Source organism: Saccopteryx bilineata, chromosome 2 (assembly GCF_036850765.1).
Source record: "Saccopteryx bilineata isolate mSacBil1 chromosome 2, mSacBil1_pri_phased_curated, whole genome shotgun sequence".
Classification (NCBI taxonomy): domain Eukaryota; kingdom Metazoa; phylum Chordata; class Mammalia; order Chiroptera; family Emballonuridae; genus Saccopteryx; species Saccopteryx bilineata.
In genome coordinates, this window is record NC_089491.1 from 300,818,581 (window position 1) to 300,844,084 (window position 25,504).

At 40.6% G+C, this 25,504-nt stretch overlaps 1 protein-coding gene across 1 annotated transcript in view; it reads right to left on the reverse strand.

The window, feature by feature from the left end:
- Positions 1–18,956: 18,956 nt before the first annotated feature.
- Positions 18,957–25,504, reverse strand: part of LOC136322540 (membrane cofactor protein-like) — a 58,703-nt gene continuing 52,155 nt past the window's right edge. The window contains exons 11-12 of the mRNA XM_066254493.1: positions 20,187–20,286; positions 18,957–19,350 (exon numbers count right to left, since the gene is read on the reverse strand). Coding sequence (XP_066110590.1) covers positions 18,957–19,350; positions 20,187–20,286 — 494 coding nt within the window. The remainder of the gene's footprint in view (positions 19,351–20,186; positions 20,287–25,504) is intronic.

Here is a 25,504-nt window from a genome sequence, read left to right on the forward strand (position 1 = left end):
CACATAATTTTATTTTGAGCATTTATCCGTCCCACCCTAAAGGCCAGTCCGTGAAAATATTTTCTGACATTAAACCGGTCCGTGGCCCAAAAAAGTTGGGGACTACTGTTCTAACCAACTAAGCTACCCAGCCAGGGCAAAACTTTGACTATTATTAGTAAGTCATAACAGAGCATTTTTTCCCAGAGTCTCTATTGCTACTAGGTTTTATTCGTTTACTAAGCTAATAGGCAAATATGACATTGCATTTTTTATTTTAAAGAGTACTTTTTATATTACAAGTGGAGCTAATTTTTTTCCATGTATTTTTTTACTATTTTAATTTTTTTTTTTTACTATTTTAATTTTTTTAATTAATTAATTTTTTTACAGAGACAGAGAAGGAGTCAGAGGGATAGACAGGGACAGACAGACAGGAATGGAGACAGATGAGAAGCATCAATGATTAGTTTTTCATTGCGCGTTGCAACTTCTTAGTTGTTCATTGATTGCTTTCTCATATGTGCCTTGACTGCGGGCCTTCAGCAGACTGAGTAACCCCTTGCTGGAGCCAGCGACCCTGGGTCCAAGCTGGTGAGCTTTTGCTCAAGCCAGATGAGCCTGCGCTCAAGCTGGCGACCTTGGGGTTTTGAACCTGGGTCCTTCCACATCCCAGTCCAACGCTCTATCCACTGCGGCACCGCCTAGTCAGGCTATTTTAATTTTTTAATACATTATTTAAGAGTAACACTACCATTTTTCAACTTTGATGTTCAGTTTTTGATAGAGTGGCTTTTATATTTTTTCCATTTGTTGTTTATCTTTAAATTATTTTTGTATATAGTAGCTATTTTCCCTTAATATATGCCTCTAGAGACTCAAATCAGAAATATGTTTGTCTATGTATTCACCTAGTTCTTTCAGTTTTATTTTTAATATTTCTTCTTTAATCCATATGAATGTGAGGCAGGGATTTAACTTCCCTTTTCAGATAGTTGCCTTAATATTAAATAATTCTGGTTTTCCATGTTTTGAAATGTCATGTTTACTACTGCCAAAGGCTATTTCTTGGGCTCTGTGAGGGTTTTTTTTGTTGTTGTTGTTGGTTTGTTGTTTGTTTGAGAGAGGCAAAGAGAGAGAGAGATACAGGAACATCAAGCTGCTTTTGTATGTGCCCTGACTAGGGAATCAAATCGGCAATCTGAGAGTCCACTCCAACTAACTGAGCTATCCGGCCAGGGCTAAAATTTTTTTAACTGATTGATTGATTCTTAGAGAGACAGAAAGAGGAGGAGAGAGAGAGGGAAGGGGGTAGGGAAGCATTCATTTGTTGTTCCACTCAGTCATGCACTCATTGGTTGCTTCCTGTGTGTGTCCTGACCGGGGCTGGAACCTGCAACCTTGTCCTTTCAGGATGACGCTCTTAACTGACTGAGCTAACTGGCCAGAGCCAGGCTCTGTGTTTTGTTCTGTGACTCTAGGTCTCTATTCCTCCATTATGTCATTATTTTACTCTTAAATACATTTTAACAGAACTTCTATTTTATAATGTATTTGGATATCAAATATCCCTCTTGTTAGTATTTCAGAGAATTCTGTTGGTCAGTCTCATGACATTTCAATTATCTTGTTAAACTGAAAAAAGAATGCCATTGGACCTCTAATTAGAATTGCATTAAATTTGCATACTAATTCATAGATAATTAATATCTCCATAACATTAAATTCTCTTTTAAATACAAGTTTTATTCTTCACTTGAGTTTTTGATTTGTTCTTCAGTGATTAATTTCTAGTGTTATTGTAGTGTAATTACAGTTTATAGAGGTTTTGATTTCTCCTGTTTATCTGTGTTGAGCTACACACTGGGGAGTGATATGATATCAACTTTCATAAATTGCTCCTAGAGCAGAGATGGCGAACCTTTTTATAAAAACCGCCCACTTTTGCAGTGCTGGTCAACCTGGTCCCTCCCGCCCACTAGTGGGTGTTCCAGCTTTCAAGGTGGGCCTGGTAGCGGAGCAACCAAACAGCACCGCAATTGGCCCACCATGAAAGCTGGAACGCCCACTATGGGGCAGGAAGGACCAGGTTGACCAGCTCTGCAAAAGTGGGCGGTTTTTATAAAAAGGTTCGCCATCATGGTCCTAGAGAAAGTTTATACTTTTTGTAATGTACAAAGTTCAGCACACATGTACCAAAGCAACCTTATCTCTCAACATCTTATTTTTTGTATCTTTAAAAAATTTTTAAATCAATTTTAGAGAGAGAATAAGAGGTGGAGAGAGAAACATGGATCTGCTGCTCCACCTCTCCAGTATTCACGGGTCTAATGCTGCATATGTCCTAACTAGACATCATATCTGGAAGACGATCTAACCAACTGAGCTATCCAGCCAGGGCTTCTATTTTGTATATTTACTTGCCCAATATGAAGTTTTCAACTATTATTATTTTACCAGTTTATCCTTTTATTTCTTTTTAAACTTCTCTGATCTTGAAAAATTCTTTATTCTAACCAGGGATTGGCAAACTAAGTCTTCAGGATTAATGAATTCTGCAGCCTTTATTTGTAAATAAAGTTGTATTAAAGCACAGTCACACATTTATTTATCTGTTGTCTGATGCTACTTTCCCCTTGCAACTACTGAGCTGAGTCGTTACAGCACAGATTGTATGGCCCACTTTGGGGAAAGTGGCTGTTAGGCTTGCGTGCGTTTACTGGCTGCAAGCTCTTTACCTGATTGGTGCATGTGTGCATGGCAGCACCACCTGTGTGGGGTCTACATAAAGCTGCAGGTGCTTTCCCCGGGGTCTCCCAAGTTGCTTTCGTACCACCATGAGGTGCAGTTTTCCTTGCTCCCTTGCTCTTACTGCAAATAGCAGATTTTTCTTTGTTTATTGGCTCTTTCCCTTTTTGTTATTTATTCGTTCACCTGTCTTTGTGAGCCTCCAATAAAGAAAGGGGTATTGCCCAATGCTTTCTGGCTCAGCAGTTCCTCTGCTGTCTGCCCAAATTCAATGGGAACCTGCCTGGTCATGGCCACCACATCTGGCATAGTGGGCAGGATTCAGAGCAGATCTGTATGGAGCCACTGACACCCTTAAAGGGTGGGGTAGAGGAGTGGTTGTTATTCTCCAGTGTATAGTTCTCTGTGGCTGTCCTTTTGGGGGCCATAGGCTGTGTGTGTGTTTTTTTTTTTTAAATAATTTTATTTTTTTAATGGGGTGACATCAATAAATCAGGATACATATATTCAAAGATAACAAGTCCAGGGTATCTTGTCGTTCAATTATGATGCATACCCGTCACCCAAAGTCAGATTGTCCTCTGTCACCTTCTATCTTGTTTTCTTTGTGCCCCTCCCCCTCCCCCTTTCCCTCCCCCATTCCCCCCTCCCCCCCTGTAACCACCACACTCTTATCAATGTCTCTTAGTTTCACTTTTATGTCCCACCTACGTATGGAATAATGCAGTTCCTGGTTTTTTCTGATTTACTTATTTCACTTCGTATCATGTTATCAAGATCCCACCATTTTGCTGTAAATGTTCCGATGTCATCATTTCTTATGGCTGAGTAGTATTCCATAGTGTATATGTGCCACATCTTCTTTATCCAGTCATCTATTGACGGGCTTTTTGGTTGTTTCCATGTCCTGGCCACTGTGAACAATGCTGCAATAAACATGGGGCTGCATGTGTCTTTACGTATCAATGTTTCTGAGTTTTGGGGGTATATACCCAGTAGAGGGATTGCTGGGTCATAAGGTAGTTCTATTTTCAGTTTTTTGAGGAACCACCATACTTTCTTCCATAATGGTTGTACTACTTTACATTCCCACCAACAGTGTATGAGGGTTCCTTTTTCTCCACAGCCTCTCCAACATTTGCTATTACCTGTCTTGCTAATAATAGCTAATCGAACAGGTGTGAGGTGGTATCTCATTGTTGTTTTGATTTGCATTTCTCTAATAGCTAAAGAAGATGAGCATCTTTTCATATATCTGTTGGCCATTTGTATTTCTTCCTGGGAGAAGTGTCTGTTCATATCCTCTTCCCATTTTTTTATTGGATTGTTTGTTTGTTTGTTGTTGAGTTTTATGAGTTCTTTGTATATTTTGGATATTAGGCCCTTATCTGAGCTGTTGTTTGAAAATATCATTTCCCATTTAGTTGGCTTTCTGTTTATTTTGTTATCAGTTTCTCTTGCTGAGCAAAAACTTCTTAGTCTGATGTAGTCCCATTCATTAATTTTTGCCTTCACTTCTCTTGCCATTGGAGTCAAATTCATAAAATGCTCTTTAAAACCCAGGTCCATGAGTTGAGTACCTATGTCTTCTTCTATGTACTTAATTGTTTCAGGTCTTATGTTTAGATCTTTGATCCATTTTGAGTTAATTTTTGTACAGGGGGAGAGACTGTAGTCCAGTTTCATTCTTTTGCATGTGGCTTTCCAGTTTTCCCAGCACCATTTATTGAAGAGGCTTTCTTTTCTCCATTGTGTGTTCTTGGCCCCTTTATCAAAAATTATTTGACTATATATATGTGGTTTTATTTCTGGACTTTCTATTCTGTTCCATTGGTCTGAGTGTCTATTTTTCTGCCAATACCATGCTGTTTTGATTGTCGTGGCCCTATAATAGAGTTTGAAGTCAGGTATTGTAATGCCCCCAGCTTCATTCTTTTTCTTTAGGATTGCTTTGGCTATTCGGGGTTTTTTATAGTTCCATATAAATCTGATGATTTTTTGCTCTATTTCTTTCAAAAACGTCATTGGAAGTTTGATGGGAATTGCATTGAATTTGTATATTGCTTTGGGTAATATAGCCATCTTGATTATATTTATTCTTCCTAGCCAAGAACAAGGTATATTCTTCCATCTCATTATATCTTTTTCAATTTCCCTTAACAATGGTTTATAGTTTTCATTATATAAGTCCTTTACATTCTTTGTTATGTTTATTCCTAAGTATTTTATTTTTTTTGTTGCAATCGTGAAGGGGATTATTCTTTTGAGTTCCTTCTCAGTTGTTTCATTGTTGGCATATAGAAAGGCTATTGACTTCTGTATGTTAATTTTGTATCCTGCGACCTTACTGTATTGGCTTATTATTTCTAGTAGTCTTTTTGTGGATTCTTTGGGGTTTTCGATGTATAGGATCATATCATCTGCAAAAAGTGATACCTTTACTTCTTCTTTTCCGATATGGATGCCTTTTATTTCTTTGTCTTGTCTGATTGCTGTGGCGAGAACCTCTAGTACCACATTAAATAAGAGTGGAGAGAGTGGACAACCCTGTCTTGTTCCTGATTTAAGGGGGAAAGCCTTCAGTTTAGTGCCATTTAACATGATGTTAGCTGATGGTTTATCATATATGGCCTTTATCATGTTGAGATATTTTCCTTCTATACCCATTTTGTTGAGAGTCTTAAACATAAAATTGTGTTGTATTTTATCGAAAGCCTTTTCTGCATCTATTGATAAGATCATGTGGTTTTTGTTCTTTGTTTTGTTGATATGGTGTATTACATTAACCGTTTTACGTATGTTCGTATGTTGAACCATCCTTGAGATTCTGGGATGAATCCCACTTGATCATGATGTATTATTTTTTTAATATGTTGTTGTATTCGATTTGCTAGTATTTTGTTTAGTATTTTAGCATCTGTATTCATTAGAGATATTGGTCTGTAGTTTTCTTTTTTTGTGCCATCCTTGCCTGGTTTTGGTATGAGGGTTATGTTGGCCTCATAAAATGTGTTTGGAAGTATTGCTTCTTCTTCAATTTTTTGGAAGACTTTGAGTAGAATAGGAACCAAGTCTTCTTTGAATGTTTGATAAAATTCGCTGGTATAGCCGTCAGGGCCTGGACTTTTATTTTTGGAGAGGTTTTTAATGGTTTTTTTCTATTTCTTCTCTACTGATAGGTCTGTTTAGGCTTTCTGCTTCTTCTTGACTCAGTCTAGGAAGGTTGTATTTTTCTAGGAATTTATCCATTTCTTCTAGGTTGTTGAATTTAGTGGCATAAAGTTTTTCATAGTATTCTACAATAATTCTTTGTATATCTACGGTGTCCGTGGTGATTTCTCCTCTTTCATTTTGGATTTTGTTTATATGAGTTCTTTCTCTTTTTTCCTTGGTAAGTCTTGTCAAGGGTTTGTCAATTTTATTGATCTTTTCAAAGAACCAGCTCCTTGTTCTATTAATTTTTTCTATAGTTTTTCTGTTCTCTAATTCATTTATTTCTGCTCTGATTTTTATTATCTCCTTTCTTCGGCTGCTTTTGGGTTGTCTTTGTTCTTCTTTTTCTAGTTCCTTAAGGTGGGAAGTTAAGTGGTTCACTTGGGCTCTCTCTTGTTTGTTCATATATGCCTGAAGTGATATGAACTTCCCTCTTATCACTGCTTTTGCTGCATCCCATAGATTCTGATATGTCGTATTGTCATTTTCATTAGTCTGTATAAATCTTTTGATCTCTGCACTTATTTCTTCTTTGACCCATTCATTTTTTAAAAGTTTGTTGTTTAGTTTCCACATTTTTGTGGGATTTTTTTCCTCTTTTTTGCAGTTGAATTCTAGTTTCAAGGCTTTATGATCAGAAAATATGCTTGGTACAACTTCAATTTTTCTGAATTTGCTGATGTTGTTTTTGTGGTCCAACATATGGTCAATTCTTGAGAATGATCCATGTACACTGGAGAAAAATGTATACTCAGTCACTTTGGGATGAAATGTCCTGTAGATGTCTATCATATCCAGGTGCTCTAGTGTTTTGTTTAAGGCCACTATGTCTTTGTTGATTCTCTGTTTGGATGACCGATCTAGAGCCGTCAGCGGTGTATTGAGGTCTCCAAGTATGATTGTATTTTTGTCAGTTTTTGTTTTAAGATCAAGAAGTAGCTGTCTTATATATTTTGGTGCTCCTTGGTTTGGTGCATATATATTAAGAATTGTTATGTCTTCTTGATTCAGTGTCCCCTTAGACATTATGAAATGGCCATTTTTATCTCTGAGTACTTTTCCTGTCTTGTAGTCAGCATTATCCGATATGAGTATTGCTACACCTGCTTTTTTTTGGATGTTATTTGCTTGGAGTATTGTTTTCCAGCCTTTCACTTTGAATTTGTTTTTATCCTTGTTACTTAGATGAGTTTCCTGTAGGCAGCATATAGTTGGATTTTCTTTTTTAATCCATTCTGCTACTCTGTGCCTTTTTATTGGTGAGTTTAATCCGTTTACATTTAGTGTAATTATTGATACTTGTGAGTTCCCTATTGCCATTTTATATCTTGCTTTCTGTTAGTTTTGTGTCTTGTTTGATCCTTCTCTTTCGTTTTTCTATCTTTTGTTTTTATTTGGTTGTATTCCATACATCTTTCCTCTGTTGCTATCTTTTTTATCTCATGTGCTTCTGTGGTGGTTTTTTCAATGGTGTTTACCTTTGAGTAATGAAAAGGGTCCCTACCCTGTTCATTGTAGCAAACTATTTTGTGAGTACTTTTGCACTCCATCGTCCTTTGCTACTGTTAATCTCCATCTTCTCCCCCTCTTTCTTTTTGTTGTTGTCACAGTTTAAATTTGGTTTTATTGTGTTCTTCTTGGAGCTTTTACTTGTGGCTCTGTTTTTTTTTTGTTCTTTGTATCTGATTGGAGAACCCCCTTTAGTAATTCCTGGAGTGGGGGTTTTCTGATGATAAATTCCCTCATCTTTTCTGTATCTGTGAATGTTTTTATTTCTCCTTCATATTTGAAGGATAGCTTTGATGGGTATAGTATTCGTGGCTGAAAGTTTCTCTCTTTCAGGACTTTAAATATTGGGGTCCACTCTCTTCTAGCTTGTAGAGTTTCTGCTGAGAAATCTGATGATAATCTAATGGGCCTTCCTTTATATGTTGTATTCTTCTTTTCCCTGGCTGCCTTGAGAATTTTTTCTTTGCTGTTGGTTTGTGTCAATTTCATTATGATATGCCTTGGAGTAGGTTTGTTGGGGTTAAGAAAACTCGGTGTTCTGTTTGCTTCTTGAATTTGAGGCTTTAGTTCTTTCCACAGGTTTGGGAAGTTCTCATCTATTATTTGTTTGAGTATGTTCTCCATTCCATTTTCTCTCTCTTCTCCCTCTGATATACCTATTATTCTTATGTTATTCTTTTTGATGGAGTCAGATAATTCTTGTAGGGCTATCTCATTTTTTTTTAATTTTTGAGTCTCTTTCTTCTTCTCTCTGTTGTGCCTCAAGTTGCTTGTCTTCTATTTCACTAATCCTCTCTTCTATCTGACCTGTTCTATTAGCTAAGCTTGTTACTTCGTTTTTCAGCTCGTGAATTGAGTTTTTCATCTCTGTTTGATTTGTTTTTATAGTTTCAATTTCTTTGGACATATATTCTTTGTGTTCATTGAGTTGTTTTCTGAGCTCCCTAAATTGCCTTTCTGTGTTTTCTTGTATATCTCGGAGGATTTTTAGGATTTCTATCTTGAATTCTCTGTCATTTAGCTCCAAGGTTTCCAATATATTAAATTTTTTCTCCATAGATTTTTCCTCATCTAGCTGTGTTACCTCTCTTTCTTTTGTATCCATGATATTCGATTTTCTCTTCCTTAATGGCATCTGAGGGTGGTTTTGTTGATAGTATTAATGAGATTTAATAAAGAATAAAAAGTTAAAAAAATAAAAAATCAAAAAGAGTTGTTTTTTTTAAAAAAAATTAATAATGAAATAAAGAAAAATAAAATAATAATTTTTAAAAAAAGGAAATTATTCCCCCCCTCCTTTTTTCCTCTCCTCTCCCCTTTTTCTTGAGAAAATCTTGTGGTGAACTGTGAATTATAACAAATAATGCCTGTGATGGAGGTCCTGAATTGGGGAAAAGTAATAAAGGGGCAAAAAAAAAAAGAAAAAAAAAGAAAGAAAAAGGGGGGCGGTATGGACCCACAAAAAGCAAATAAGGAAAAAATTTGGGTCAAGAATAGAATGATTTGCTTTTAGGTGTTGGTTGTCTAAGAGTTATGATGAGAGGAATAAGAGGAGAACAGAAAAATGGGAGGACAAATTAAAAAAATACTATTGTATTTAGTGGAACAAGAACTAGATAAAATCTAGAGCCAGGGATGGGAGCACTGCTAGTGAGTTAAAAAGGTGAAGTAAAAACCCCCAAAATGCCACAAACATAAGTTTGAGTCCCAGATAAGATAATTTGTTTGTTATTGATGTTTGAATGAGAGGAGATGTAAAGGAGAAAGGAAGAAACTAATATAGAGGGAGAAAAGAAAGAGAGAGAGAGAAAAAAAGAGGGAACCAGTAAAAGAAGAAAAAAGAAAGGAGAGAGAGAGAGTTAAGGGTTTTGGAGTGCAACCCTCATAGAGAGAAAGGAAGAGGAGAAAAAAGATAATGGGAGATGTAACACTTATGGGTAGTGTAGTTCAAGGAGAGGAGAGAGTAAGACCGGCAGAGAGTTAATCGGCCAAATTGGAGGAGGAAAAAAAGTATCAAGAATGAAGATAAGAGAAACAAATGAACAAATATAATAAAATGGGATAGGTTATAAAGTCTGCAGATTATTCTTGATTTTGAGAGGTTATCTTCTTGTTTTTTCTTTTCTCTCCCTCTTCCTCGTCGGTGACTCTGTACCCCAGGTTCTGCCCCTTTGGCACGCTCAGGTAGAGGTTTGCAGTTGATAAGTCTCTATGGCAATGTCGTGTATTGTGCTTTAGTCTCGTTGGGAGTCAAGGCTCATTAGCATTCATAGGCTCCGACAGTGAGAGAGTCCGTGTTCCTGGAGCCTTTCTCCTAGTCTTTCCTTCCTCAATTAGTAGCCTGATAATCCAGCTATGGGGTTGTTGCTGCCTCTGCCTGGATAGTAAGAGGTTCAAAGAGCTGGCAACTCCCCACTCTATTCCCACTCAGCACAGGGCTCTGGGTAAGGCTCAGTCAGTCAGAGCTGCTAGCATAATCAGGCGGGCTTTCCGCCCACTCAAAGACCTCTGGCTCTGCCACTCTGTCTGGTAACACAGGCGGACACCCACTTCCGGGGTGCTTGGAGGAAACTCTCATTCACTATCTGCGCGCGCAGACCAGGATATCCGGCCAGTAGTCTCACGCTCTGAGTGAAACCCCCAACCGCATGGAAATTTGCAGCGCTGGAATTCGCTCTCGCTCCGTCCCCGTGCGCGGCTTTTGCAAGGCGCTGGGGCGGCCCGAGATTCCGCTTTTGCCCACACAAAGGCCCCTGACTCTGCCCCTCTGTGCGATAACACGGGCGCGCACTGCCGAGGCACTCGGAGGAATCGCTCACTACCTATCTGCGCGTGCACACCAGGATATGAGGCCGGCCGCGTTTCCCTGAGTGAAACCCTCACCAGCACGGAAAATTTCCACCGTTGGAATTCGTTCTCGTTCCCTCCCGTGCGCGGCTTTCCCAGGGCGCTGGGGCTGCCCAGAGATTCTGCTTTCGGCCCACAGAAAGGCCTCTGACCCTGCCTCTCTGTGGGGCAACACGGACACCCACTTCTGGGGCTTAGGAAGAGATCTCTCGCCCACTAACTGCGCACCAACCAGGAGAACGGGTAAAATGGCTGCCCCGCTTGTCTTTCTTTGTTTGGGTTTGGCGCGAGTGTTAGCTTGTATTGCCCGGCTTGCCACAGGAACAGTTTTTCCTCCGCTAGGATCTCCGTGCCACAGCCTGGTTCGGCCTTTTGTGCGCGGCCTGGATGTATTCACCCCCTTTGCCCGCCTCAGTTTCTATATTCACAGTTACCAGAGAAAGCCGCCCTGTTTAGGTTAGTGAGGAAGGCAGAGCATTTCTTACTCCCTATTTCCTTCAGGATTTGGTTATATATTTAGCCAATTTTTCACTCGACCATACCTTCGGGTGTATTGTGAAGCATCTGGAGGCTCCAAGTATAGGTTTTTCTGTTTCTGGTTGAAGATCTTGTTGAGTTTTGGGGAAGATTTATCGGTATCGCTTCCTACTCCGCCATTACTCTGACGTCATCTCGGCTGTGTGTTTTTTACAGCCCTGTAAGAGGAAACTGAGAGCTCTGTGCAAGAGGCAGCCCAAGGTCGAGAGCTCCAGGGTGAGCTGAGGATGGAGCGGCAACAACAGCACGAGCTGGAATGGTCACTGGAGATATAGCTGCAGATCTGAGAACTGCAAGTCAGACTGCAGGCTGAGAACCAGCAACAGTGAACTGGAATGAATGCTGGAAAGGGAGGCCGACTGGGTTTGAGAGCTGCAGTGTGAGGTGCAGGCTAAACACCAACGCCTCCTTGAACTGGAGCAGTCTCTGGAGAAGAAATTGCGGGTTCACAAGTTGCAGTTTTTCTCGAAAGCTGAACGTTGGCAGAGACAGCTGTTGGAGAAACAACTGCAGGTTCAGAAGCTTAGGAGTCAGCTTCAGGCCGAGAGCCGGCAGCTACAGGAGTCAAAGTGGCATGAAGGATGGAGCTGCATTCCTGCCAGTGGAGTGGCTCTGAGTCAGCAGGAACAGGCATTTCTGACTCCCCCTCTTCTGTGGAAAAGGCTTTGGCTGCAACTGCTGTCCACAGACTCAGAGCCCGGCCAGTGATCGCCAAGAAGATAAAATCCCAGTAGCAGAGTCCTTCAGGGGCAACCACAGCCACCTCCACAGATAGTGGAGCACTCGGTGGGCCTGTCCTACACCCAGGCAGAGCTGATGGAGTTTGGGGGGCAATTATCTTATCCTCTGCAGTGCCCATCAGCCCTTTTTGGGTCACTAGTGGCTATCTTGAGCTCCTATGTGGGGCAGACCACCAACGTGGTTACAGAGATGGCAGCAGATTCAGGGGAGCTGAAGATAGCATGGAATCACAAAGCTGTGAGGGCTGCTGCGCATACTGCCCCTCCAACTAGCAAGAAGAATGGGCCTGTGAAAGTTACCTGAACACAGATGTGATTACACCTGGGACAGATGTGGAGAAATTGGATGGCAAGCCTAACAAGGTTCTTTTGGAGTTTTTGGAGCAGCTGAAACCAGGACAGAGATTCCAGCCACTGAGATGAATGGCCCAGCAGCTACCAATAAAACGGTTGGTGCATAGGTGGCATGGTTACAAGATTATATGATAGAGACCACTGAAGGAGAGGAATTCCCATAGTTACAGGAATTCCAAGGCCCACTGTTCCAGTTCGAATAGGTGGAACGCCAAGGGATCTGTCTAACAGGTATGGGCAGAGACCGAAGGCCACACATGGAACTGGCTATCCACTGGTCCCCTTCTAATGTACAATAGTATTGACCTTGGTGGATACAGGTGCAGAATGTTCCCTTCTTTATGGGAACACAAAATGGTTTGCTGGGACCCCAGTAGCCATTGATGGTTATGGGAGCCAAATTGTTCATGGGAAGTCAGTAACTATTCCGCCGGGGATAGGAAGACTGCCTCCTAAGTCATATAAGGTATATATATTTCCTATTTCTGAATATATTTTGGGGGTAGATGTCTTACAAGGACTGTGGTTGGAAACTACATCTGGGGAGTTCCGTCTGTGAGTCTGGGTTGTGAAGGCAGTGTTGTGGGGACATGCAGCACATTCCCCCTTGCAATTACCCGTTCCCTGGCATGTGACTAGCACAAATCAGTACTGCCTGCCAGTAGAAGATATCACTACAACAGTCCTCGAACCAGAAAAGGTGGGAATAATCCAGCCAGAACACAGCCCTTACAATCCCCCCGTGTGGCCCATGCACAAACAGATGGAACCTGGCGATTAACAATGGATTACAGGGAACTTAATAAAGTTGTTCCTCCTTTGCATGCTGCTGTACCCTCAATAGCTAACCTGATGAATCAGTTAGGCCATGAGTTGGGGACATACCACTTTGTGGCAGATTTGGCTAACATCATTTTCTCTGTTGATATAGCTACAGAGAGTCAAGACCAATTTGCCTTCACTTGGGAAGAGCGGCAATGGGCCTTTACAGTATTATCACAGGGCAATTTGTACAGCCCCACCTTGTATCATGAGCTGGTGGCTGCTGACCTGGCTAAATGGAAACCACCAGAGGCAGTTCATATGTATCATTATATTGATGACATTATGCTAACTAGGGACTTTCTTCCAGAATTGGAGCAAGCAGTCCCTACCCTGCTATCCCATTTGAAAGCATGTGGCTGGCCAGTCAACAAGGGCAAATTACAAGGACCTGGGTTATCTGTTAAATTCTTGGGAGTTGTCTGGTCGGGTAAGACAAAGGTCATCCTTGACGCAGTTATAGATAATATCCAAGCATACCTTGTGCCCACTACGGTAAAGCAGTTACAGGAATTCCTAGGTCTGTTGAGGTATTGGCGAACATTCATACCCCACTTAGCTCAGTTACTGCATCCCTTATATTACCTTACTTGGAAGGGGGTTCACCAGGATTGGACTGAGCAGGCACAAGGTGCATCTGCAGCAGCTAAGAGAGCTGTCAAGGTGGCACAGACCTTGAATGTGTTTGATCCTGCCAGGCCCTGTGAGCTGGATGTCCATGTAACCTCTGAGGGTTTTGGATGGGGCTAGTGGCAATGGACAGAGCACCTACAACAACCTATTGAGTTTTGGTCCCACTTGTGGAAAGGCACTGAAGTCCATTACTCATTAGTGGAGAAACAGTTGGCAGCTGGGTATACTGCCCTTCTAGCCACTGAGAGTATTACGACCACAACTCCAGTTACAGTCAAGACCACATACCCTATTGCAGGATGGGTAAGAGACTGGGTGACCAAACCACATAGTGGTATGGCCCAAATGTCCACCCTGGCCAAGTGAGGTGCCTACCTGTAACAATGCTGTGCTCTTAGCACCAGCCCGTTGAGGGCAGAGCTGCAGGAAGTCTTGGGTCAAGTCACCTATTCGACCTCAGAGTCAGGTGCAGCTGGGGCTCAGGAGGCAGAACCTAAAGTCAGTCCTTACCAGGAGGGGTGAATGCTTATCTCCAAGGATGCCTGGTATACTGATGGTTCTAGCAGGGGCCAACCTGTCAAGTGGACAGCCATAGCCTTTTATCCGGCCACTGAGACTATTTGGATGGACACAGGTACAGGCCAGAGCAGCCAATGGGTGGAATTAAGAGCTGTATGGCTAGTTGCCCATAATGAATCTTCACCTCTGTTAATTTGCATTGACAGCTGGGCTGTCTACCATAGAATGACCCTTTGGATTGCTGCTTGGCACATTAGCCAGTGGATGGTAATGCACCATTCGCTATTGGGTCAGGCCATGTGGCAGGACTTATGGGAAATAGGACACCAGAAGCAGGTGACAGTATACCATGTCACAGGGTATGTCCCTCTAGCCCATCCTGGGAATGATGAGGTAGACACTTTGGCAAGGGTGCGATGGTTGGAGACTGCACCTGCAGTTGATGTGGCACAGTGGCTCCACTGGTGTCTGCTCCACGCGGAACAGAAAACTATGTGGGCTACAGTTAAGGCATGGAACTTGCCTGTATCCTATGCAGAGGTACTTGCAGCTTGCGAGCAATGTGCAGTGTGTTCCAAGAAGCACCTGCGAAGATCAACTGGCATCACCTGGACAGATCCAGAGAGGTCATGTTCCACTGACACCGTGGCAAATAGACATCATTGGACCCTTACCAAAGTCATATGGGTACCAGTTTGCAGTCAAATGTGTAGATACTGCCACCAGTCTCCTTGCTGCTTACCCTGCCTGTAACCCAGACCAAAGGGCAGTCATATATGCTCTACACCACCTGAGTGCTGCATATGGGTGGCCACTGGTCCTTGAAAGTGACAATGGTACCCATTTCATAGGTTCTATGGTGAGGCAATGGGCTTAAGACCTAGGGGTGGACTGGAAGTACCATGTCCCATATCACCCACAGGCTGCTGGTATCACTGAGCAGTATAATGGACTCTTAAAGCAGGGACTGGATGGACACACTGCTTGTGGACAGTACTCAGATTTTGAATGAGACACCTTGCCAGGGGGCCCAGCTCTGATGGAGGTCCTGATGCACCGGGCAGCTGCTACCATTCAGTTGCAGATATGCACCAAGGACACTCTATTCAAGCCAGGCTTTGGACTGCATAGAAACATTCTCCTGCCTGCCCCAACAGCCTTCCTTAAAGGCCAATGGCTTCAATGGACTTGGCCCTGGACAGTACAGGCCCCCCACCTATGGTGGGTAACCTTGTTGGCACCGTGGGCTAGGGGGCTAGAGGTGGACCTCCAGTTAACTCCCTGGGCAACCAGTACCTGGCCACCTAAGGTAGAAGTACATTATCCCTTGAGTGCTCAAGGGGACAGCATTATGAAGGAAACCTTTGTAATGTCTTTATGGCCCATAATGAGTTCTCCCATTTTGCTGCACATAGAACCAGCAGATGCTGGTGTACTGGCCAACAAGGTTTGGTATGTCTGCTCGGGGCGGCCTCTGGTACCTGGTACTGTGCTGTCTGTGGACAAAACTCTGGCCTGTATTCTGCCAGAAGGGAAAGATTTGCCTCTCTTGGTGCCACTGATCACTCTGTCATTTCCCCATAGCTGTATTTGTAATTCTGTTGCTGTAGTCTGTACTGTTTTTGTTTTTGTAATGAACCTCATTCCTCGCACAAGGGCCATCATGGAATAAACCTGTCATGTATTTTGTGAAATGAGCAACCCTAACAGGGTGGAATGTGGGGAAAACAGCTGTTAGGTTTGCTTGCGGGTTAACTGCTGCAAGCTCTTTGCCTGATTGGTGCGTGGGTGCATGGCAGCGCCACATGCTTGCGGTCTGTGTAAGGCTGTGAGTGCTTTCCCTGGGTAGCGATTCTCCCAGATCGCTCTCCTGCCACCATGAGGTGCGGCTTTCCTTGCTCCCTTACCCTTACTGTGAACAGTAAATTTTCCTTTGTTTATTAGCTCCTTTCCTTTTGTTGTTTATTCGCTCACCTGTCTTTGCCAGCCTCCAATAAACAAGCATGGCCCAATGCTTTCTGGCCCCGCAGTTCCTCTGCTGTCTGTCCGAATTCAATGGGAACCTTCCTGGTCTCGGCCACAGGCATTACAACCACAAAGCTTAAAAAAATTACTATCTCTCTCTCTTTAACTTATTAACATTGGTTAATAACATTATATAAATCTTAGGTAGACAGAGAAGGTGGACTTCTTGTATATGCTATTGTGTGCTCACCACCTGAGACCTATTAATAAGATGAGAAATACCAAATGCTGGAGAAGAGGTGGAGAAAAGGGAGCCCTGGACCGTGCTCGTGGGAATGTGAACCGGTGCAGCCGCTATGCAAAACAGTATAGGGGATCCTCAGAAAATCAAGGATAGAGTTACGATAGGATCCAGCAATCCCTCTTCTGGATCTCTACCTGAAAAATGTGGAAGCACTTATTTAAAGAGTAAGATACCCTTATGTTCATTATTATCTGTTTGTTGACAGAAAAAGTTTACCATCTTTTGTTCAAAATAACAAATGCCCAGGTTAATATCCACTCAATGACTACATACTTATTTAATTTCATTTGTTTTCAGTAATTTAACAACATAATTTTAAAATACATGCATTCACTTAGACTACCATCCATTTCTTGTAACTTTCACCCCATTTCAGGTAACTCCATTTTTTCCCAAGTGCATTTAGAGACACATATGCATATAGAATACCTCCTTCAAATTTGTCATTATTTTTTCAATTGAGAGCAAACTACATGCTTTTCTGAAATTTGTTTTCTGAGTTAATATCACATCCATCCCAGTAACTGAATATAGAATCTAATTGTCCTTTTGATTGCTGGAAAATAGTTTATAGTGTAGGTATTGTGCCATTTTTGCAGTGGCTGCCCAATATTACGTTCCTACCAGCAATGTACAAGAGTTTCAATTCTCTACATTCTCACCAATACTTTTTTTTAATTATTAAAGCCGTCCTAGGCATGTGAAGTGGGTTTGATTTGTATTTCCCAGATTACTAATAATGTTTAGCATATTTTTATGTTTATTGGCCATGTTATATCAACTTTTATACCTGTTTAAGTCCTTTGCTCATTTTGATTTTTACTTTTGCTGTTGTTTTATGTTTTTTTTCTATTTAGAAAGAGAGAGAGACAGGAAGGGAGAGAGATAAGAAGCATCAACTTGTAGTTCATAGTTGCATCACTATAGTTGTTCATTGATTGCTTCTCATATGTGCCTTGACGTGGTGTGTGTGGGGTGTGTACTCCAGCTGAGCCAGTGACCTTGGGCTCAAGCCAGCAACACTGAGATCTTGTCAACCATCTCAAGCTGGCAAGCCCTCACTTAAGCCAGTGACCTCAGGTCGACACTCTATCCATTGTGCCACCACCAGTCAGGTGGTCCTTTGCTCATTTTTAAATTGGGTTATTTGTTTTTCTATTGTTGAATTGCAAGTGTCTCTATATATTCTGCATATATTTGCACTTTGTCAAATATATAATTTGCAAATGTGTTCCTCATTCAATGAGTTGTCTTTTCACTTTCTTTATAGTGTCTTCAATAGACTGGGTGTTTATATCCTCCCCCCACTGCCTTCATATTGACATCCTAACTTCCAAAGGGGATGGTATTAGTAGATGAGGCCTTTGCAGGGAGGTAATAGGTCATGAGGATGGAGCCCTCATGAATGGGATTAGTGCACTTATAAAACAGCCCCCGCAGAACCTCCTGGACCCTCCACCATGTGGGGACATGGCGAGATATGTACAATCTGGAAAAGGGCGGGCACTCAACACTGTATGAGACTACAGTAACTTCATTCTTGCTCTGCTGATGCTGTTTCCGGCAAGAGACAGAAAGCTTCCTTGCTCTTCCTAGTCTCACTTTTCTTTTGTTAATGGACCAACTGGTTGCTCTTTTAATTGTCCTTGTAATTTTGAAGTTATATATTTCACTTTTATACTAGTATAGAAGAGCATTTTCTTTTTGCTATTAAGTCAAGAACATGTATAATCTAGCTATCCTCCATGTACTGTAAGTTAAGCATAGTTTTTTTTCCTTTACTCCATCCCCAACTTCCTAGTTGTACTGATAAAATCTTTTATTTTATACTAAGTTTAATATTCTTTTCTTCATATTCCATGAGGTCTCTTACAAAAATTAGTCTTGTCATTACATTAATTTCAGATCCATATTAAGAACAATGTTGGTGATTCTATTTAACTAGTATTGTGCCTCTTGATATTTCCTTGATTTCTTCTTTTAAAAATTTACTTATAGGTTTGTGGAAACTTCTTTTTCAATAAGTATATCTAATTGGTATACGTTTGGGTTCTTGCTCATGTAAGACTATACTTCTGTGCCTTGTAAATAAATGACAGTTTAACTGAGTACAGAGATTTTATGATATTTTCTCTCAAAACAATACTTTCTGGTATTTAGTGTATGGAGACTTTTAATGCCATAGATTTCTTTTTCTGTTTACTTTATCTCTGGTAGTGACTGTATTTTTTTATTATCTGAATTTCATAAATTTTCTCCATGTAGGGTGAGGGCCTCTTATTAATCTTGCATTTTTTAAGTAAGCCTTTAAGATTTGAACAATCTAGTTTTTTTCTTTGGGTCTGGGAAAATACCTTGCATTATGTGCTAATTAATGCTTTACCTCTTTCTGCTTTATTTTTTTCTCACATCTAGATGTGTGTGTGAGTATGTGTGCATAATTTCCAGTTTATCCTAGGTTAGTTCTGGAGAATTTAATCCTGGTTTTTCATGATCTCTTTGGTTTCTTCTTCTTTCTCTTCTCTTCTTTTTTTTTTTTTTTTTTTAGGATTTTGTCTCCTGATTATTGTTGCTCTTTTAGACTCCTGTGTTTTTTGTATATAAACTTTACTGCTATCAGATCATTAAATCTTGCATCAGATCATTAAATCTTACAGACCCCTTTTATTGATTCATAGATTATATGTTAACAAACACATATCAGATTTCTAATCTCCTATTTTTGAATTTATTTCCTTGTTTATTGGAGTACACTGATTTGTTATGTGATTTCTCAGATTGGTCTCTTATTTCCAGTTGCTGTATCTGCCCTTACATTCATGATACTTTGCTTTGCTCATGAAAGAAAGAGCTCTAGACTTATTCACATTGGGAGGTATAGGGTTAATGCTGGACACGGTCTTTCCACACCTCCTGGCAGATGGCCCAGGACCCAGGTTCGTCAGCTCTTGAATGTGTATCATGTTCTGCCAAGGAACAAACAAACAGACCTTGAAGAAGGCTTCTGTTCCCGGACTCTCTACATGACTGCTTCCTGCCCTTAGCTTTGTGCTGCTATTGTCCAACTGCTTTATAAGCCTAACGGCCCATGTCTGATCGTGGAACCACAGCCGCACTGGCCACCATTGGACCTTCTCGTATTTAAGTAATAAAGGCAATGTCTGCTCCATCTGTTGCTCCCTGTGTTTTTTTCAGCATATCTGTGAGACAGACATACCCGGTCTCGAACTTCTGCATTACAGGAGGTGAGAAGGGATTGGTGAAGGGAGTGTATGGAAAGGTGTTACAATCTCCCAGATGCAGAGAGAGTGAGCAGGGGTGAATTCTTAAACTTGCTGGATCATCAGTACAATCCCTCAAATAGAGTAGGATGGAGCCAATCACCAAGGGCAATTTGCAGGAAGATGCAGTATATATAGACACCTTTCCCACCCCCCTATATTGTGACAACTAAAAATTACTACACTTTCTTTAATTGCTCCTCCTAAATTGGGGCAATGGTTTCTAGCTCAGTTACTGTCCTCAGGAAAAGTCAAGAGCAAACACTCCATTAGTGATCCCTCTCTGTGTGCATTTTAGTGTCTACACATTTCCAAAGCTGCTGTTATGTAAGATTTACCCTCTCAACCCCTTCTTTACGGTCCTCCAGCCTAGCCATAGTACTCACTGGTCTGTTAAGCATGTTTGCATGGTTCGACTAGCATTTTTCCTTTTACTGATTTGGCTGGCTGGTTATTTTTATCCACTACGTATCTTACCAGGTTTCACATGTACTACTTTGATGGAAGCATGGCGTGCTCCCTGGTTTATTACACAGATACAGATTCTTCCTCCATTTTTAGATTTCTTTGGTTGTATGCCTATGTTCAAGTTACCATCTCTATCCAGCAGTTTGATTGCTTACTCTTTGAAATACATGGGACAGCAGTCTAGTTTGCCTTTCTAAGACTGGGGCAGAGATTGATTGCGATTGTTGTTGTGGAACTTGTATTCCAGAGAGAGTGTTCCCAACTCACCCTTCATTACAAGAATAATTAACTGTTGATCCGAAGTGGGCATCTGTGTTTATATGCACCATGCCTTTCATGGGTTCTGGTGGAGTTCTACAGGATTTTCCTATGGGAAAGAAGCAGAATTTGGGACAAAGTATAGAGTTTGACCTTTGTTTTTAAGTTCAGACTGGAGTGCAACATCCTGAACAGCCTATATACTTCTGACTGTTCCAGAGCATTGAGCACTTTGAGGAAATTTACCCTCCAAGCTTAGAACCAACTTGCTTTAAAAAGACTACACTGCATTTTCCAATAAAGGTTATATATGGCTAAAGAGTTGTTTTCTCATCCAATGGCTGCATATACAGGTGCTGGTGTCAGAATCACTCGGGAGTCCTGACAGCAATATGGGGAGGTTCATCTCCTGCAGTCCCCACTCCAGCAGCCGTGCCCTGGGCCAATGCAGGGGCTCCAGAGGTGCAGGAGACCAAGGCAGGCTGCCACCTACCCGGCCCCTGCACAACCAGCCATGCTCCTGTCTCCACCCGAGCTCAGCATGTTGTGTGGTCAGGGACATCCCACTGCCACGTAGAAATAGTGTCTCAAAACCCCCTTCCCTGACCTCATCATGCTCATCTTCAAGTTCAAGAACAGAATGAGATGATATGTCAGTTGGGGAGCAGGCGGCAAAGGGCATATAAAAGACACAGATTCTGTTCCGTCTCCTCCTTCTCTTGGTTATGGTCTCAGGGAAATATAGACATGTTTTCTTAGCTTCAAACAACCAGAGATGATGCATTTAGGAGATGAAAAATCTAATGAGAACGCAATTTACAAATCTTATTTTTAGGCAAAATTTGAAAGCAACACAAAACAAAACTCAATTCTTTTGAGAGCATTATCTACTTAGTACAATTTTAGGACAACAGTTTTCTTTTTAGGCACATCAGAGTGCAGGTGCATAGAACACCTGAGAGCAGGAGAGGCCCGTGATGGGCTGAGAGTGGAGAAGCCTGGATGCACTTCAGGCTCGGAGATGTGGGGTAGGAGTGCCGACTGTGGGGGTGGAGCCGTCAGAGGGGACGGACCGATTAGAAGCATACTCTGAACTGAGATAAAACACATGGGATTTAAATATATCATCACAGAAGACATTTCTCTAATCCTACATTTTATTTTTACCAGGTTTGAAGACCCAATCTTCAAAAATGGATAAAGACTTCTATATATGAAACTTCACTTTTTTTTTTTGTTTGTTTTGAGAAACTTTTTGTGTGTGACAAATACAGAAGACAGAGATAGGGACAGACACACAGGAAGGGAGAGATGAGAAGCATCAATTCTTCATTGCAGCTCCTTAGTTGTTCATTGATTGTTTTCTCATATGTGCTTTGACCCAAGGGCTACAGCAGAGTGAGTGACCCCTTGCTCAAGCCAGCAACCTTGGGCTCAAGCCAGTGACCCTGGGCTTCAAGCCAGCAACCTTGGGCTCAAGTCAGCGACCCTGGGCTTCATGACCACAGGGTCATGTCTATGATCCCACTCTCAGGCCAGTGACCCCATCCTCAAGCTGGTAAGCCTGAGCTCAAGCCGTATGAGCCTGCACTCAAGCCAGTGACCACAGAGTTTCTAACCTGTGTCCTCTGCATCCCATGCCGATGCTTCATCCATTGTGCCACTGCCTGGTCAGGCTGTTTTGAGAAACTTTTAAATCAAATATTCTTCTCAACCTATCATTTAAACAAACTTTTCTAGATAAAACTGGTTTTCCCACATACTTACTAATTGACAAACTATTTGACTACAGAAGCCATCCCCTGGTTCTCAGCAAGCACTACATTCTTGAAAATAGTTATGTAAAAATAAGTGCAATGTAACTTCAACTCTATTTTTAATTCAGAATTCCAGTTTATTCCTGTTCAAATTCATCTTCCTATTGTCCCTCACCAGAGATTACAAAGGGGAGGAACACTTTATAGAGTAAAATAGTATTTGCCCATGTCCACTCTGATTTTCCTATCATATTCTCTTCATGGAAATGTTTCTTCAGCCCAGTTTGTGCTACTAAAAATAAAACTGTAAAAAACAACTTGTAAGAATGAATGAGAGTGGCAGTCCCTACTCTGCCCACTGGCTTATTTGAAGAAAACCCTGCCTGGTGTGAGGCCTTGGAAGAGGAGGAATCTATTCCACCTGAGCATAGAGTGCTACCTGAGCTAGGTGTTTTTTCTTCCCTTTCAACAACCAACACACAAAGTTAAGTTTCCTTTTATAAACTAGGTATCTTGACATTTGCTCTGTCTTTAGCAGGTGAGGGGAGATGCACACACAGATTAATTCTGATACCACTTGAGGTTATCTGAGGCTACTCCCTACAAAGCTGCCTACTGTTAGGTGACATGTTTAAGTGAGATAGCTTTTTATTCAAGGAGGGAGAGAAAACCACCAATGCCAGAAATTAGGGTGGATTCTATGTCTCTCAAAGAGTGGGATTCTCCCTAAGAAATCTGCAAGGCCACAGTGTTCACGTTGTACCAAGTTGGCATTGTTTTTATTGAGTGTTAGACCCTTCTAACATTTTACAGAAGTATGCAACTGATCTAAATTTTTATTGATTTAGACTGGTTTGTTATATTGTTAGAACAGGTGAACAACAAATGCCATATATTAACTTTATAGCTTCTTTAAATCACTAAGAAGTTGCAAAAGTTTTTTAAAAATAGAATTTTACCCTATTAACTGTAAGATTATTTTCCAATAATATTCTTAGTTAAGGAAGTTGAATTTGTTCAAATTCCCAATTTTCATGTTTTTGTTGTTAGCTTGATGGCTGAAGTGATATACACATATGTGTAAATACTTTTATAATAAACAATATATAAAACACATTTTAGAGATATTGAAAGGACGGACCTTAAGAGTTGGTATTACTCTTTGAACAAAAATGATTTTAAAGTCACTTTCTGTACAAATAAATGTAATTTTATTTTGTATCATGTTTCTCTAAATTTGGAGGTTTTATAACAAACTCACTTACCCACCTTAATACTACCAGTGATAGTATTGCCCTATAAATGCAATTTTTTAAAAAAGAAAACAGACAAGATGCTCATAGCCAAATTCATACCCATTTCAAAAGAAGCATCATAGGATGGTGACTACATTCAAGCGACACTGGAATGTTAGCACTATGTCTTAACAGCTGCATTCATGATAGTAAAGGAAACTAGAGATTACCTTCGTAAATCTTTATCTCTCCCAATTTTTATTGAGATATAATTGCCATATATCATTGTATAAATTTAAAGTGTACAGAAATAATGATTTGAGAATATTTAAATTGTGAAAAACTACAATAAACTTAACATTCATTCCCGCACATATTTATAAAATTTTTGTTTCTTCTTTGCCATTAGAACTTTTAACATCTATTCCCTTAGAAACTTGCCAATATACAATAAAGTATTACTAATTATAGTCACCATGGAAGTTTGTGCCTTTTGACCACCTTCACCCAATTTCCTCATCTCTTTTACCCCTCGGTCTAACAAGTACAAATCTGATCTCTTTTTTCTACAAGTTTGTTTTAGATTCCTATGTGTGAGTTCAATAGTATTTGTCTTTCTCTGTATGACTCACTTCACTTAACATAATGCCCTCAACATCCATCCATGCTGTTTATAATGGCAGGCATATATTTTCTTTATCTAGTCATATGTCTATGAACACAGGCTGTCCCATGTCTTGATTTTTGTAAATAATGCTGCAATAATCAGGGAGGTGCAGTTATCTCTTTTCCACATGTGATTTCATTTCCTTTGAATATACTCCCAGAAGTGGGATCACTGGATCATATGGTAGTTCTATTTCTAATTTTATGAGTAACCTCCATACTTTTACTATTTTAGCTATACCAATTCACAACAGATCAAAAGATAAACCGATACACTGGACTGTGGGAACCATTTAGCATGTCTGCTCTGCTGGAGTGGTTGATTTATTCTGCTAAGTGCTGTATTGCAGAGTAACCTCTGTTTCCCTACAAGGCAAGCTAGGGAGATAGCATCAGAGAGAAACATAGTTAAGTATATAAAGTGAATGCCAGAAGCCCATTTATAAATGGACAAATTAAAAAACAAAACAACCCTTTAGTCCCTGAACTAAAAAGAAATGATTCTTTTAAAATAATTTCAAATATTAGTCTTATTCTTCAATTTCTACATTATATGTTTTATTTCCTCAAAACCAAGAAACAGAACTGTTACATATAAAGTACTTAGTAAGATTTTCTTATTTTAATTTAGTTCTAATGGGCAAGAAAATTAAAAATAATTTTTTTCATTGATTGAGAGAGATAAAGGAAGGGAGAGAAAAAAAGAAAAGCATCAACTCATTGTTCTCTTAGTTGTTCTATTTAGTGGTGTACTCACTGATTGCTTCTCATAAGTGCCCTGACTGGGCAGGTTAGTCTGGGGATCGAACCGGTTACCTTAGTGCATCAGGACAATGCTTTATTTACTAAGCCACCTGGCCAGGGTTGTAATAACACAATTTAAAACCAGGCTCTAAGATAAAACTTTTAAACTTTTAAAGTACCAATTTCAATAGTATTCAAGCTTGTTTATGCCTCATTTATCCCTATTGTCAAGGAAACCATGTATTCTGGTTAAGAGATCCTCCTGAAGTTTATATTGCCCTTTAATTGTAACAACAGGCATCTTTCTAAAATCTATCATTCTAGTCCAGCACAGTCCAAGAAATATAATGAGTCACATGAATTTTCTAGAAGCCACATTATAACAGCAAAAAGAAATGGAAAAACTAATTTCACTAAATTTTATTTAACCCAGTATACATGTATTCTACATTTTAAAAATTTGTTTGGAGAATCACTTTCTAACCTTTCACTTTGTGTCTACTTTTGTCCTTCCATCTTAGATGTGTCTCTTGAAGGCAGCAAATGGTTGGGTTTTGCTTTTTGATCCAATCTGCTACTCTGTGCTTTTTTAATGTTTTAAATTTTTTTTTTTTTTTTTACAGAGACAGAGAGAGGGATAGACAGGGACAGATAGATGGGAACGAAGAGAGATGAGAAGCATCAATCATCAGTTTTTCATTGTGACACCTTAGTTGTTTATTGATTGCTCTCTCATATGTGCCTTGACCACGGGCCTTCAGCAGACTGAGCAACCCCTTGCTCGAGCCAGTGACCTTGGGTCCAAGCTGGTGAGCTTTTTGCTCAAACCAGATGAGCCCGCGTTCAAGTTGGCGACCTCGGAGTCTTGAACCTGGGTCTTCCACATCCCAGTCCAACGCTCTATCCACTGCGCCACCACCTAGTC